General features: G+C 44.6%; 1 protein-coding gene and 1 pseudogene across 2 annotated transcripts in view; both read left to right on the forward strand.

The window, feature by feature from the left end:
- The window catches only part of LOC135901591 (uncharacterized), a 53,906-nt gene that overhangs the window by 32,617 nt on the left and 3,911 nt on the right, over nucleotides 1-17,378 (forward strand). The window contains exons 9-16 of one of the 2 annotated variants that reach the window (XM_065431418.1): nucleotides 294-414; nucleotides 2,544-2,792; nucleotides 3,799-3,956; nucleotides 5,792-5,903; nucleotides 6,365-6,646; nucleotides 7,911-8,054; nucleotides 9,583-9,679; nucleotides 13,098-13,120. In XM_065431418.1, the coding sequence (XP_065287490.1) occupies nucleotides 294-414; nucleotides 2,544-2,792; nucleotides 3,799-3,956; nucleotides 5,792-5,903; nucleotides 6,365-6,646; nucleotides 7,911-8,054; nucleotides 9,583-9,663 (1,147 nt within the window). In that variant the 3' untranslated portion in view covers nucleotides 9,664-9,679; nucleotides 13,098-13,120. Of the gene's footprint in view, nucleotides 1-293; nucleotides 415-2,543; nucleotides 2,793-3,798; nucleotides 3,957-5,791; nucleotides 5,904-6,364; nucleotides 6,647-7,910; nucleotides 8,055-9,582; nucleotides 9,680-13,097; nucleotides 13,370-17,378 lie in introns of those variants that run through there. The other variant, XM_065431417.2, reaches the window with a different exon arrangement.
- Nucleotides 15,797-15,915, forward strand: LOC135901658 (U2 spliceosomal RNA; annotated as a pseudogene).

The following is a 17,378-nucleotide window of genomic DNA, read 5'->3' on the forward strand; positions in this document are numbered from 1 at the left end:
CCAATCGCAAGTAGTGCCTTTTGTTGTTCTTTTTGGTTCCCCTACCTCTTGATATGTTTAACTGATAGTCTTTATACCTTGTCACGTTCGTATGCTACGGTATTTGCGATCACCTATTTATATGTTGACAGTTTCATTAAAGATATAGTTGATAGTTAGCGCTCGTCCTGTCTTCTTCTAGTGTGTGTGTCACTTCGAGCTACAATCCAAGAATGTGGGACCATAGTGCCTCTGGGCTCGAGGGGCTTGTTAACTTGCTAACCAATACTAAACATTGTTTTGTATTTTTCAAGAAAATGCATCCGGATGGCCGTGGAAAAACGCACAGTCTACGAAATTGTGGGATGTCCTGCAAAAGTGTCGTATCAGCAGCAACAGTGTACAGGTGTTCTTAAAGAACACGAATATAAAGATGTAAGTGTCGCACAAGAAAGCGAATTTTTTGCTTTTTGCTTTTGTTCTTCGCATAGAGACTTCGGCAAAGAAGTTTAGATGAGAACAAATTTTTTTTCGCGCCTTCATATTTCATAAATATCCGGCTAATATGTTCGATGACAATCATTGGCTTTCAGTGATGGCGTCACGTAAAGTAGCATGAGGTTTCACATTTTAGCGCATTCAAATTCAGTTTAATATAAAGCCTTGTAATGGCACGGGCTTATAAACAAATTGTGGCGGCACCTCTGAGCAAAGTGAGTTCACTGTATATTCCGTTTTTCTCGTCAATATATGGCGTAGTTAGTTTGTGGTCTCGGTGTTCACAAACAGGGCAAATACATTACGAGCTTCTCAATAAATCGAGTCCACTGAGAACTGTGAGCTTAGAACGATAAAGTTTTAACGTCACAAATCAACACAAGGCTGCCCAGAAACGTCGTAGTGGAGGGTTGCGAAATAATTTCGACCACCTGGTGGTGTCTAACGTGCCCCCAAAATGTGGGACAAAATTTTTTTTTGCCCCATTCTGCACCCATCTCTATGCGGTTGTTGATGTCTGGTATCGAAGCCGCCATCTCGTGGTCACTAATAGAACGCCATCTCTACTGAAGCTCCACGGCAGGTGAACGCTGGAAAAGAACCGGCAGTGCGTTTTAAATTCGGAACGCGAATGCCAACCACTGTGCCGTACGTGTGTAACCAGTCAAAAAATAAGTTATCGCTGCTCCTGCGGTTTTCTGTGGCCTCGTCTTTTTGCTCGCACTGTCAATTTGTTGCTACAAATATTATTTGACACACGCAGCCCACTAGCCATCACTGCCAACGGTGAACTTCAATATTCTCAAATCCCCGCAGACGTGTTACCGAGGGGGAGGAGAAATGAAAGAATAGCACGAATTTTTTCTTTAACTTGCTCCGAGCACGCACTTTTTGTGATGCACAGCACTTAATTAACGATGATTTATCTCTAAACGCAGAACACAAGCAGCAGCAAAGTTGCAATATCAAAGACTGCAAGCAACACATTAATTTAAATGCGAAGCATTTCTTTTCCTAGTCGAAGCAGAGGTCAGAGCAAGGGCACGTGCAAGGACGCGCCAATTTTGTCTCCCCAAAATGTGGCCGATCCCGGAGGCACTCTTTGCACATGTTTACGTCCTCAATAACATACATAAATGGTTCGAATGACATCGTAATCAACGATGGGCTCTGATAAATTTTTTTTTAAATCACCGTGACTTTTTAGCGACTTCGCTGTCGCCGACTTCTCATGCTTCAGTCACTCGTGCGTGTAAACTTGTTCGGAGTAGGGATGCCTCTTGCATCCTTTCACTGTCATAAGACCTGCAACAGGATGTTCAGACACCGCCAAGCAAAACTTTCTCAAGAACATAATTTTTTTTAACTATTGACGCACCATTCGAAAACAGAAAACTAGCCCAAATTCGTACACTTTACGAAAAAGCCGGCAGAGTTGGCAGGTATGCTACATACGTGGGGACACCAGCAATGCTTTGTAACGAAGAATACTCGAAGCTCTTTAACCATGCGCTGCACGCGGCACGTACTCCGTCAGCCACTGCCATAACGTTCCAGATTTTATGTTGCAGTCCTCTGCACTTAAGCGCTATGGTTAAGACAGTACTTGTGGGAGCACTGTTCCGCATCAGCACACTTCTACTACCGTAATGCTTCTCCCAAAGATAAGCTGCAAATGTGTTCAAATGAAAAGCTTGAATGTCTTACTGTACAGAGTGTAAAAGCTTCCCATTGTCACAGCTGTACAAAAGATCGTGTCTGTATTTACCGAGATCTGAGATTGATTTTATTCCTATCAGCTCTGAATCCAATGCGGAGAAACCGACGGCACAAAGCAATGTTTCTATGTACCTACGTACATAACAGAGCCTGTCCTATTTTGTAATTCTCTTGAAACTAACCATTTTTTGACACCTGTAATTGTAGTGCAATTGTATGGATTAATAACAAACTACAAACGTAATTACACGTTACCTGTTGCTTCACTGAAAGGCAGCATCTGACAGTTCTTCCTATACGACAGAAGTAATAAGACATTCGATTGTGTGTGTATTTGTTGATTTCAGCACGTTTCCCGAGAAACGCTCCAGAACATGAGAAAGAAGAGTAACTGGTTTCTCGCTGAATGTTTCAACAAGAAATGTTCCACTGAAAGGAAGAAAATTTCTTTACGTGTAAGGAAAGGAAAAGATTTTTACGTCTGTCCACATTGCGGAAGACGGAACTGCTGGACGTGCCGTGCAGTTCACGACGGCATGACGTGCGAGCAGTACGTGAGGAAACTTGTGCACGACATGGACGCTGGGAAGCTCGAAGTAAGTGGTCGTGCCAGCGGCCTGAATTTATCGTCGTTACGCTTCGTATTTATTGCTGGCAAAGTGAAAGAGGCGTTGCTTGGAAAGCATGTGCGTGATTCTTCTATACCGCGAACAGCACTCATGAGCAAGGCAGTGGACTGATCGTGTTCGTCCGTCCGTCGGTCACACTTTGGCTCAGGCACACTCGTGCTCTCTGCAGTTGTGTCTGTACGAATGCTAAGCCAGCGTACGGAACGCTATCGCAGGCAAGCGGATATTTTAGGGAGAATAAATTTTGCGTACCCAAGCGGCTTTGCGTACGCAAAGAAACCTTTGCGTACGCAAAGGTTTCTGCTTGCATTCTTTTACTTCCGGCAGTTTGCGCCCCCCAAGCTTTGAGTGCGCAAAATCTAAAACTCCGTATTAAGCTCATATTTTTATGTATCCTGCTTTTTTTTAGAACTGCTTTTTAGCGGTTGATAATAGAGGCATTGGGACGTCCCCAACGTAGGCATTCACTTGTAGTGCAAGGTACAAGACGAGTCCTTGCTGGGCTAGTTGGTTTATATTGTACTAAAAAAGATTAAGCGTGACATGATTTTGAGGATCGAGGTAGAACAAGCATGCTGTCCTATCGCAAGGCCACAGCATGAGGCATATAAATTCCCTAGAATGATTTGACCATTGCGTAGCTTAGCAGATTTCTGCAGCTTGAAAATAAGGCGTTTGGTGTTTACTGGCAGCTTCATATGCGAATCCATGACAACGGCAGCTTCCATGTACGCTTGATGATACTTCTGCAGAATGTCTGTAGAACGTAAATCTGCATGTTTCATTGTCTCTGTATGCCTTGCTAAGAGAAAAGATAAAGTTACAATTTCGCGCATTTGCGCAGTTTTACCATTATTAAGAAAACAATGCCTCCACAGCATTGGCATTTCGTGTTTAGACCCTGTATAAAACAGTATATATGTGTAGCTGTTACTGAAGTGTCCTCACATTGTGCATTTGCTTCCCTCGTTAGGACCCCCGCGAGAAGGAAAAGCGATTGCTGGAGCTCGTCACTGCTCACGAGCAAGACGTTGTGTCCACATCCCAGGAATTTGAATGTGCCATCTGTGTCGTGGAAGTAGAACCCGGCAAAGGGATTATTCTCAAGAACTGTCACCACAAGGTGTGCGGGTAAGTACATACCGAGTCAAACGGATACAAGGTTTGCACTTGACGGTACTGTAGATGATCCTGTCAATTTTGTAAGCGCACATCCTTACCGGCTAGCTTCGGACGCCTGAAATTATCGATGGAAAGGCAAATTATACATGCACGTATGTTCACTAAGTCACGTTAGACACCAACCATTGACGCTTTATTTTGCGCAACTTCCGAAGCGTATGTGACCAACAAACGCCATGCTGTCAAACTCCTTGAGGGCATACAACTCTGTACATGTATACAAACGCCATTCATGGTAACACCGGTCAACACGAATCGCAGTTAGGTAAGATATAATCTATATCAAGATAAAACGCTTTGAATAAAAAAACTTCGAGTGACCAATTTTTACGTGGCTGCTATTTTCACGCTGTTAGAGTATACCAACAACCGCTAACGCCAAGCCGCATTACGAAGAGGGTGAACCTCTCGATCATTTTCGCTCAAGGCTAGGAACACCTGTGGCACTCAAGCCATTTGCTGCCGAAGTAGGCGCCAATCGTGCGTGTATTACGCCCAACAGTAACATTCTATGTTCAGGTCTGCCTCACCTGCCTCTGTGAAGCATTTACAAGTCTGAATATGGAGACCAATGGTATGTTGTAGTGGGCCACTTGGTTCCGAGATATGGTGGAGCACTGCACTGCGATGCAGAACTGAGGACAGGACGTGATGAACTGTGTCTCGGCGTCTCAGTTCATCGCGCCCTGTCCTGAGTCTTGCATCGCAGCACCATGAATACAAGAGCCACAGCGCTTGATTTTGGCCCTATGAAACAAAGTGTGACGTGCACTTTGCGGCTGTGAGGCAACGATCCTCCACATGCCATATTATTCTTTGCGCTCCTTTGCTGTACTTGCAGCGACGACACATAAGTAAATGACGTCGCGGTGTACTGCAGCTCAAGTGGGAAGCTCACATGTGCGAGCTATGTGTGCGACTGCACCTGCGAGATCGATATTGCAGCGTATGTCATGTGTCAGAAGGACAGTAAAGAAAAAAAATGCTGTCAACGGCGATGCAGATAACTTCAGTATGTTGAGGTAGCACAGACGCCACGCATCCGAAAAAATAGTGAAATTGGCATTGCTTCGACAACCAACACGTGGGAACCGCAACTCGCCGCAAATTAGTTGAAGCAGCACAACTCTATTAAACGTGCATGTCTAATAGCGTCGTTTCAAGCGACTTCGAAGCGTCGCCATTGTTTCCCGAGCCTTCATTCGCTTTAACAGCCGTCGGTTTTCCCACGTGTGTATGGTAGCAGAGTGAGTGCGCACGCGCTAAAGAGCGTGCAGTCGCAGATGAGGCGTACAACATTCTGTGCACGTTTCTGCAGACCGGATTACCCCATTTGTATAAGTGTCTGATCAGCATGCCTACTATGTGACCGAGCATACATTAAAGAATTAGCACATTGTAGTTAATTACTCGACTGCGCACGATAAAAAAATTGACGCTAGACAAAAGTGAAGATGTCAGCACTGCCACTAGGAGGACTTTCAACTTGGTATGGATACGGCCAAGGTATATAAATGGTAGAAAGAAAGTCTACGCGAGAAAAACAAACTAAAAGGTCAGCACGTTAGGGCTGTAGTTAAACATTGCCGGAAAGTGCTCAATGGCGCAATAAACACAGATTCGTGTAAAATAATGTTCCTTCAAGCGTATACTGGCGTTAAGAATATGTAAGCGTACATGTTCTTTCTCCGGACCATTTATAAATACTCAACCATCCACAGAATTACTTGCCTGTCACCACTTGGTATATTGAGGCCTCTTGTCCTAGCATGCGGTATTTTCAGAGAATGCCTGGCCAACACTGCCAAGAACTCCCCAACAGCAGAAGTTCAATGCCCCTGCTTCGATGACCAAGTACCCTGCCAGATGACTGTTTTTGACAGCGACCTCAGGGCGGTAAGGAAAATTATGAGATAATGAATATTGCGCGCGCCAATTTTTTGCTCTAGAGTTGGGAAAGGGTACGCCTAACTTAATTTGAAACACTAATGTAGCTTTCATCATCAGTCAGCCGCTGTCTGCTTGTACATGGTGCAATGCGAGTGAATTGCCGTTGTCGAAAGCGCCAACGGTGACCAGAGCTTCGGTTCTTGTGTGTCACAGGAGTATCGGAGAACGATCCAGCAGCAGCTCTGGACATAATGCGTGCAGTAGCGCCGGAACTTAGAGGACTACACGCCATACCTTTGTTGCGCCCGTGTTACTGAAACTGACACATCGAAAACGATGTGCGCATTGCAGTTGCGATCTCTCTGTCGCGCACTATTGCGCACAGACGTGGCGCAGACGCTAATGCCCAATTTCGCAATGCGGAGCACAAGTTCTTCATTTCAAAAAATATTATCGCCATTTCCCAGTGCCTGTCGAAGGATGACTACGCCGCACTGCAGGACAGGAGCCTGCGCGAGGCTGAGAACAAAAGCAAAGAGCCGGCGTTCCATTGCAAGACGCCCGACTGCCGGGGCTGGTGTTTGCACGACCGCGACGTCGAGCTCTTCCAGTGCCCAGTGTGTGGCAAGGAGAATTGCCTCCGCTGCGAGGCCATTCACGAGGGCATGAAGTGCGCCCAATATCAGGAAGACTTGAAGATCAGGGCCCAGAATGACGCAGCGGCCAAGGCCTCGCTCAACTTTCTCGAGGTGACCCTTTCGCCCTCCTACATTTTTCTATTTAACTTTCATACACCGGCGCGTGACGTCACTTTGATTTCGTGTATGGTGCGGACTAGCAAGGTCTCTGCCGTTGTGAGGTCTGCGCGGGCACATTTGACATCGCAAACAGGCCACTTTCAGGCATATGCAGGTCGGCAAACTCCCTCATGAGTAGATTCCCTGAGACTCGGACCAACCCGTGAGTCTGAGTGAGCCCGGCTGAGTAGAATTTTGATGAGTCTGACTCCCAATGACCCAACGAGGGCGAAATGCAAGAACGCTCGTGTGCCGTGCATTGGGTGCAAATTAATCCGGAATTTCCCCAACCAACTACGGCGTGCCGCATATTCATATCGTGGTTTTGGCACGTAGAAACCCAGAATTAAGTTTTTAGTCCAAGTGAGCTTGGCTAAGTAGAATTTCGGTGAGTCTGAGTCCGAGCGAACCCTACGCCAAAAAGCAAAAAAAAGGTATTTTTGTGAGTGAGCTTGAGTGATTTCCATTTATGTTGCCGAACTATGCTTTCATATGTTACTTCTGTGCGTCGCGACGTTTCGCGTACCACTATAGTCCTTCCGGATGAGACGTCAAGGTTTGTCTACAGGGGGATCTGCATGCATAAAGTCCCAATTACACGCTCTATTTTTGTACTGCTGCAATGTGTGGATCAAAAAGTTATTTTTTGATTATTTGGTGGTGAAACTTATTGAGGAACATTGCTCGCAGCCAACTTGACAGGCTGAAACACTCAACAGAGGGCAATCCAGAACAAATCGACATGCAGTTATTATTAAGTATAGGCTTGTAGAAGTAACGGTAACAGAATGTAGAGAGATACAAGAAATTACATAAAGCGCCAAGGAAACGACAAACGCCTGCCCATAAAAATAATGGTAGCTAACTTTAGAATATGAAAGCACAGCTTGTACATTTAGTTGATGTGGTGAATACAATTGTTCGCTTCCTTGCACAAAGAGTCTGAAATAGCGTTTTCTTCAGCGCATTCCTTCAGGGCATTTCTTTTCTCCAAGCTTAATCCAGCCATGCGTGTGAGTATGTGTATGTGTGATTTAAAGCGATTCGTTGTACTGGGCGTATAAGGGACGAACTAAGTGCTGTCGTTAAGTAAATGCTTATCAAGGTACGCCTACTAGGTGAGTTATAGCGGAAGGCCGGAAGTTGAACATTGCTTGAGCTGTCGCAGTTCAGGTGATGAGAAGCAGTGAACAGGGGGGAGCTTTTCTTGACGCAGGAAATGCTCAAAACCCAGCAAGCGATGCGATGCCCTCAGTGCCGCGTTGTCATCATCAAACGGTCCGGGTGTGATTTCATGGTGTGCACCTCATGCCAGACTCAGTTGTGTTGGGCCACCAGAGGAGCTCGATGGGGCCCGAACGTGAGTGTCATGGTCGTTTTTCTGTCTTTATCCCTCCCCTAACCCTTTATCCCTCCCCTAACCACAACCCTTGGCTCAGCGCAGACGGGCCCTAAACTCGAAAGCCACCATAATTTTTTTTTGTTGTTGCTATAGTGCGAGAGTGGGATTGTATCAGGTTGGACGCGCCACTAAGAATGACGCGAGGGCTGCTTTCTTTCTCATTCGGAAGGAAACGGCAAGCTTTTTTACTAGTATGTCCAGTTATTGCAAAGTACGCTTCGATTTCACGATTTCTTGGCACTCATTGCAACTATCGCAAGGAAAAATGTATAACGATACATCGAATGCCACCCACCTTTAGAAAGGTTTAGTAAAGCGAAAGCCTTCTAGGCTCATGGTGAAGTTTGTGTCAGCAGACATGACCACCGGAGTGTCCGCCAGAGCGTCATCACGCCATATGAAAACAGATTAAAGACAGATTAAAGAATGAAAAATGCTTGATAGTGACAGTTAGTGAATGACAATGTTACAATGGAGATTGTTAGAGATTAATAATGACTAGTAATAACTAAATGACTACTAACGAGTTGTAATGACTTCTAATGACTCCGAAACGACCAATATGTCTAACGACGGCTTGTAATGACTACAACTAATTAGAAATGGCTAGGAATGTCTAGTAATGAGTAGTAATGACTACTAATGACTTGTAATGACTACTGTTGACTAGGATATGACCAACATGTCTAACGACGGCTTGTACTGACCACAATTGATTACAAATCGCTATAAATGCTTAGTAGTGAGCAGTAATGACTAATAATGACTGAAATGACTTCTACTGACTAGGATATGACCAACATGTCTAACGACGGCTTGTAATGACCACAACTGATTACCAATGACTAAAAATGCTTAGTAGTGAGCAGTAATGACTAAAAGAAAGAAGAGAAAGAGAAGATGCAAAGAGAAAGAGACGAATAATAAGAGGAGGAAGAGTAGGCTTTCGCTGTTCCCCTCTCAAGAGAGATCTTAAGGGACCCTGTAATTTTGGAGTGCGATTATGGAAAAACAAGTCGCACTTCGACCTCCAAGAATTATCACTATCCGGCACATAATACTACTACAGTGACAGCGATAATATATTATATAGCTTGCAGTGCTACAGCATATTGGCTCACGATATTGCTAATGCGACAAGGTAGATAAAAGATGGACGGTACCTTGCGTATAAAATAGTTCTGTGGTAGGAATCTGCGTGATCACATCCTTAGGCCTGCATTCTTTTTTGAAGTGGACGGTGAGCCGAGACGTAAGCGCACGAGCCAGAAACTTTGCATCCAACACCTACTTCAAATGTTTAAGTTGCATCATGTAGTCGATGTAGTCGCGTGGGTCACAGTCCTGAGCCTCCTCCTGATCCATCGAAATTTGGATCTGTTCTTGGACCGCTCTGATCGCGCAGATGTAGCCATAGACGTCCAATGACCATGTTCATTGCAGCATTATATAGCTATAAGAATCCAGTTTGGCTCCTCCTTCGCAGGGTGTCGGCGACATAAGCGGTGGTTGCAGATGCGGTGTGGGCGGCGTCAAATGCCACCTGACGTGCTCGACTTGCCACTAGCTTCAAAAACGTCGGCGTAAGTCACGATCACATGTAGACTTCGCTTTCTCGTTTGTTCTCGTGAGCGTGAAACACAATGCTGCTGTTTCCACAATTGTGTTGACTAGGAACGATGTTTATTTTTGCTTTTCTACGTGCGCCTGCACTTATATCAATATATATATATATATACATATATATAAATATATATATATATATATATATATATATATATATATATATATATATATATATATATATATATATATATATATATGTATATATATATATATGTATATATATATATATATATATATATATATATATATATATATATATATATATATATATATATATATATATATATATATATATATATATATATATATATATATATATATATATATATATATATATATATACAGGTTGCCCCACATAATTTGAGCCAAAGTTTTAAAAGTGAAAGGCACTCCGGATACGAGTTGAACCGAATACATAATGTTCGCACAAGCCTAGAGTTACTCAGGCTATTTTTTATTTTCCCCTTATCTAATGTATTACTTATGTTTAATTAATCAACTATTTAAGTATTGGCTGCAGACCCCAAGTGTGATACGCAAAGTTGTAGAACATTTTGAGAAACCTCTCAATAAATTGTTTCCTACACGATATATCTCACGTGGTCCTTTTTTCCGCGTTCCAAAGAAAGCCCGTGAAATATGAAAAAAAAAAATACCACGTGGCGGGGCTCTTGCACAATATTATTGTGCTGCTCTCAAGCGTGCGATGGTTGAACAAGGTTGGCTGCAGCGAGACTGGCCCGCGACAGGGCCGTAGAGAAAGAAAATTGAATTTCTTTCTCTATGACAGGGCGTTATGCCTAGTGTAGGTATCTGGGCATGAGACTCTTATCGCATGACGGTGTAAATGCATGCTGCTGGCCGAGCGTTGCAGAAGCGATAAAGCGTCCAAGGCCACGAAATAGAAAAGACGAAAGTAGTATGTCTTGAATCTGCTTGAAAAAAGGAAGGGGCGAAGCGCGTGGGAACGATGGAGGGCGATGACGACTGCTACAATTTTTCCTTTGTACACAAATGATCTTGTAGTAGTTTTCGAATTGAAAAATGATTCTACAACTTTAAACCTTAGCGCTCGAATAACAGCGGATAAATAACATGGGGCCAAAACTAACTAACGGTAAACAAAAAAAAAAACCTTGGCTATATTCAAGGAAGATTACGCATGTCTTCTTCAGACGATGACTCTTCGCACTGGCCCCATCTGCTCTCCTTCTCACACTTACTGTCGACCAGACTTTCTTCTTAAGGCGTATAAGCCTTTAGTGGCTCGTGGGCGTACGGGCTCAGTCCGTGGTGGACGCAGGAAAGCGGTGATAACCAGCGAGGGGAGCAAGGAGAGGAGGCGCCATGCCAGTAGCGCTGTGCGAGTGGGCGCGTGCGAGAGCGCGGATATCGGCGACAAACGTCGCAGCCATATGGCTGTGATTGCATGTCATGCTCGCGGCCACGGCGGCGTCCGTTCGCAGAGCAGTTCAGGCAACAGCAGTGGCAGTCATAGATAGGCTTTCGCCTATCGCAGTCTAGCTCAGCAAAGTGCCCATAGGTTTTTGATCTCGCACCCCGCACGTGTGCATCGCTTCGTGGTCGTAGTATCGGGTGGCCGCGTCACACTTGTGCACTGTGACCGGCGCGTCAGTTCCTGAGAGAATGCAGCTGCAGGCTATTCCAGTTCACCGGATGTAGATCATACCTTATGTACCTCATTTGAACCAATGCCAGCGAACTGCAATATATCCAGTGCTCTTCAGGCGCCCGTACCCCTGCGTGTTCTCCAGAGCAACGCTATTTGGCTGTGACCAACGCTGATCAGCAGATATGGCTTACTCCAATGAGGAAAGAGCGGATATGGTTTTGCTCTAGGTGTGTCAAGTAGACGTAGAAGGCGCGCAGTTGAGCTATTTCAACGCTGGCATCCAGGTACGCGTCCGAGCTCAATGGCGATTGTGCGTGCATATGAAACGCAGAGACAGACTCGGACTTTTACGAAGAAATGACATAAATCTTCAATCCTGGGCGAGGACATGGAGACAGATATTCTGTCAGTCTTCTTCAGACCGTGCTGAAGCTGGATGGATGGATGGACGGATGCAAAACTTTAATGAAGGTTCTGAGGTACGCGACTCAGCGCGCTGCAAGCCGCTCCCACGTTGGGACAGTCAGGCCATGCCCGATCGCCGCATCGTGGGCCCTCTCAAGAGCCCCGGCATCGGGGCTCTTGATAGCGGAGAGCCAGTTGTCCTCATTGATTTGCTTTGTGCCTCGTAACGAGGGGCAACGCCAGAGCATGTGGTCTAGGCTAGCGAAGTCGTTGCAGTGCCTGCAAGAACTAGTGGCATAAGTGTCGGGCTAAAGCTTGTGGAATAAAGCCGGGCTGGGATACGAGCCTGTTTGCAATAATCTGAGGGACAATGCCTGCGCTCTATTTAACTTCTTGCAAGGAAGAGGAAAGTCTCTCCTGCCGATATAAAAGTGCTGCATAATTTCATTGTATGTGGTCGGTTGATCTCTGTTCTCCACCACTGCGGGCCGGCGGTGGAGTTCTCCATGGTCACGGAAAGTGAGCTATATTTCATTATTATAATATTCATAGCAAAAGCGTCAATGAGAAAATTGCAGACCATCCTGAAAAATTCCATTCCTAGCTTTCTGTTGTTCAATACGTGCTGCATAAAAGTTTTTTTCAAACCTGAAAGAAGCCTGCGAAAAGTGCCGAAGGAAAGCCCGCGAAACACGAAAAAGTGCCAACCATTTCAAAAGTGGCATGTCATAGTTATCTTTTCATTCTTTCTTTATTTTCTTTCTTTTTTCCTTTCTCGTCATAAATCTGGAAATCAGCGTTTGTGAGGTACACTCATCACATCTTATGGTTCCGGTGAAAATCGGTAATTTTATTCTTATCAAAATGATCGCGTACCTTGTTATACATTATATTCTTGGTGCCTTGTATCGAATTGTAGCTCAGCTGCTCTGCGCTTTACAAGCAGATTTTCACATTACTGTGCATTAATATGCGACATTTAATGAGTATGGTTGCTCCTGTGACATTCATTCATTTTTTGACGTTCAAAGCAGATTCCGCACTGCGTGGTAGCAATCGGCACTCAAAGTGGAGGGCTTACGCTTTCCGCCCGGGCCGCGACGTATGACCTTTAAATGACCTTATCAGTCTCCGACTGCATTGCGTATAAAGAACAGGGGATAAAGTTACAAAGAACGCCTCTTTTGGTTTACTTACCTCGTTCTTGGTGCGCGCTGCAGTTAAGTTAGTGTCAATTCGCCAAACTTTCATGCTGTTGCCTTCTCAACTATTCCTATATCCAACTGAAAACTCAGTGTTGATTCTTGTGTACTTTGTTCTCTCTTTCTCTCTTTTAGGAAGCGGTGCTGCGCAGCAGAAGGTTCGATCCCTCTCGATATCCTGGTTGAACAGTAACATTAAGAAAACTCGCCAGTAAATGAACACATAGGTTCACGTGTTTTTTTTACTTGGAAAATCAGTACTTGTAGATAACAAAAAATAACGTGTAATAGTTTGCTGGCTACAAATTTTGTATAGGGCGACCGGGAGAAAAAAAAAGAGTTCGTGAGAGAAGATTTCTTTCATTTGGCAGGAACTAATAAATTTCTAGTGTTCACCTAATGCTATACTTTCGCCGTTATGTCTATTTCAGTCATGAAAGGGGAAAATTTTCATCCACCAGAATTAGCATGACGCTACAAAGGTGCGGATTTCTCAAAAGGAAAGCTTCGCAGTTGAGGAAATATTCGGCCTCCTCCGGGATTCGAACCTGGGACTAATGCCTTTCCCAGGCGGTCGCTCTGCCATCCGAGCCAACCAGGAGGCTAGCAGAGTGTAGCGCGAGGGCGAATTAACCAACTGCTTGAAGCACAGGGACACTAAATATGGAAAATAAGTTTTCATTTTTCTGCGCCTTGCGGGATTCCGCAAACATGTTTTCCTTATTTCAGTCATGCAAGACCTACATGTCTTCTAATCGCGTTACCACATTCAAAGTTAACACAAAACATTCGTTTCATACTTCTGCCATACCTGTAGCACGTGAAATACGAGAGCTGCCTAAGGCGCATCTGATACAAGAAAGTTCGATATTTGTTTCGAAAAAACAAACAAACTGTTGACTGACGGACAAATGTACAAATAAGTTGTACTTATCGTTCGCACATAGCAAGAATGTGGTTTATTATAGTGACGATGTGTCGCAGACCGTGCTCTAAACCAGACTTGCATGACGTGCCGGACTTCAGTACCACAATTGCCATTTTCGTTTATTACCATGTTAATCACCTTGCTTAGGTTACCATATAACAGAGCGGTTTTATTTTCCTGGACGCTACAAATTACCAGTGTGCTTCGAGTGCAAATGTGCAGACGTATGATCACTTGCGAGATATCGTTGCTATGCATGCGCAATAGCGCATCGCCACAAGATATTATCTGGATGAAGGACTCGTAAAGTTGCGGTGTGTCGGAATCGCCATTGAAAGGGGGGGGGGGGGGGGGCGTTCCACGAAACAAAGGCTTTATCATTCCCTGAATGTATTTCGTGTAGCGTGCATTGGGTGCACAATAAAAAAAACCCATGTGGCCAAAATTAATCCGGAGTCCCCCCTTACGGCCCACATCACAATCATATCGTGGTTTTGGCACGTAAAACCCCAGAATTTAATTTTTTAAAACTGTCTCCCATATCTAATCTTGGAACACCCATCATTGTAACCAGGGGCATATTTTGCAACGCTCGTTTTCCACTCTCTGTACCTTTTGTCCTTTTTTTTTCGGACGCCACCGCGCCGCCGTCAACGGCCACTTGGCGTGAACGATAAGAAAACCACGAAATTCGACCCCTGCACCGCAAAGTATGAACAAGACATCACAAATAAAAAAAAGGCAGCCCACCAGCACACCTAACAAAGCCCACAACTATGTTGGCCAGCGGTCGTTGTCGGCGCTTTATTGTTCGACTCAGGGTTATCGAGGTCGACGACTTTTGGCCTTCATCGAAAAAAATTTTTAAAAATTCGTGGGGCCGCAACATTCGTATGGGGCCTGATTACCAGCAGGTTGCATGCATGGGCTGCATACATTGTGTAATCACTTTTTTTTAATACGGCACTACACTACGCCGACACAAGCGCCACCGCGGTCACCGTATACCTCCCGTGCATCTGCCGCAATCGCTGCTGCAGCCGCGCCGGCACCTCCGACGCGCGTGACGTCATAACCGCAGAAGCGCAGGCCACGTGTACAGGCGCCGTCGCAACACTCTTTCCCCCTCATTATTCGTCCAGCAGGATTTGAAACAAATATCGCGCATGAAGACCAACTTGCAACACTAATGCACTTTCTAATATCCCGGGTGTTTCAGCGAACACCTTCAGAAAAATTTTAAAATTGCCTGTGGCAGTTAGCACAATTCTAGTCCATGAACTGGTCTACTCGAAGAGGCGGACATCACTTGCACAAAAATTGAAATGCATAATCAACGAATTAACAAAAGTTCATTAAGTTTCTGGCTAATTATGGCACATATTGCAATTCAGAAATTCTAGCCGGGGAGTTCAGAAGGAATTCTTCGCAGGAATTCTCACAATCACATCAGTTTCGAAATATGAATTCCCGAGCTTTGCAGACAAATGCATTGGCGTTTCAGTTACTTTTGTCCTTCAGAGCAAAAAACGACGTTTTGTTACGAAAGTAAGTGGAACGACAGTGCATCTTCACCGCAAGTCTGACAGCGCATATATTGTAAATGGTGTCAGCCATACAATTCTTTTCAGGTGGATAGGCCTTGCAGTCTCACCCGCTAGAATTTGTAAGTTGCGATAGGTGCCCTATGATAATTAGGTAAAAAATTAATTAGCGATTTCTTTGTTGATTAGTCGATAATGCATTTCAATTTTTTTGTGCAAGTAATGTCTCCTCTTCGAGCAGACCAGCTCATAAACTAGAATTGTGCTATTTGGCACAGGCAACTTTTTTAAATGTTCGAAAGTGTCATTTGAAACACCCTCTATATATAGTGTTCCTCTTACAACGCCGAATTTGTGTGATTATATTTGGACTCAAGATATTCAGCTTATTTTTGGAAGTTGGCGGAGTACTGTAAGCCTGCTTCACCTCCGCCGCGGGTAGGCCCGGTATTGTACTGTGTCCGGGATCGGCCTACGCATTCCTGGTCACGCGCCGTGATACGGTTGTAAGCCGGCCAGGATACCACACCTGGTAACGCATGCCCGGTATTGCGCCATCTCCGGGACCGGCGCAAACAATCCTGTCGCCCATACGGACGTAAGCCGACCAGGGTACCCTTCCCCCCTACCCCTGGGAACGCATGCGAGGGATGCATGCAGGGGCTAAGCTAAACAGCTTTGCTGTAAAAAAGACGACAGCAGAAGCTGTTACATTCTTGCATGCCTGCTTGTTACGATTAGCCTTGGTCAGTCAGCAAACACAAGAGCTGGTGCTCGTGTTTCTGATTTGTAGTACATGTAGAAAGTGGATTTGCGGCGTTCGCCCCTTTTATAACATCCTTTTTGCGATGTCTAAATCTTGCATATATTAACACTATGAAATTATTACACATGATTTTAATAAAGAAAGCATATCTATAAACTAAAATAGAATTATTAAAGTGAAAATTAATAAAATGATTAATAAAAATCGGGCCCCTCGGTTAACCCCCTTCCTTCTCGTTTTACTTAACGAGGGTCTCGAATCCGGCAACATTGATGCCTTCAGGTAGCACGTGCGGGTTTATTGACCAGTTGCCTTCACCCAGAAAGATCACTTACTCGTGACGCCTGCGGCAGAAAGGATGTTCCACATCCGCCGCCAAGGTTGGTTAGTGGTAGCGCTGGCTAACACTCCCAGGGTTAGTTCTAGTAGTAACACATAAATACTCAAGAAAGTGGATGGGGAAACAGCGCCGCGGTGGTTCGATTGGAGCATCGCACGCGTAATGCGAAGACGTGGGATCGTTCCCCCCTGCGGCAAGTTGTTTTTTCATCCACTTTCATTGCCATTATTTATCGTTTCTTTATTTCAATTATTAAATATACAAGTAATTTCCGCTATGGTATTCCTTGGTGCCATTGTTGGCTTCTCATGACATGATTAATAAAAATCGAGCCCTTCGGTTATGCCTCTTTCTTCTCGTTAACGCTGTGAAAGTTATTTGTCTTCGCAAATTCGTTATATAGCAATGATTAGTATTAATTCGGTTAAGTTCACGGCCTGGAATGGTAAAGGATACGCGTCGATATTCGACTCGTGTCTGTGTGTCCAACTTGTCTATATGACAAGAAGAGGCGGTTAAATCAAACATGTACGACATTTGACGTTTCTGGTTCTTCGAAAAGAAACTTGGGCCTCGCGTTGCACAGAGCTTGCACCAAAAGATGATTGCGCTGTAATCGCTGCGAGGGGTAAATGTGGCATGCGCAATACACCAAGAAGTCCATGTTGGGAACAAAAGCGGAGCAATACGGACAGGGTACACGTGTCGAATAATTTTTCTAACGCTGGTCCGTGCTAAGCTCGGTCGTGTTGAAAAAAAAAAAAACACTTGCGGAACATAAAATAATCGCTTTTCAATGTTTACGCCTAACTTTACGCTCAACTTTACGCCTAACATA

The sequence above is a fragment of the Dermacentor albipictus genome, chromosome 1 (assembly GCF_038994185.2).
Source record: "Dermacentor albipictus isolate Rhodes 1998 colony chromosome 1, USDA_Dalb.pri_finalv2, whole genome shotgun sequence".
Lineage (NCBI taxonomy): Eukaryota > Metazoa > Arthropoda > Arachnida > Ixodida > Ixodidae > Dermacentor > Dermacentor albipictus.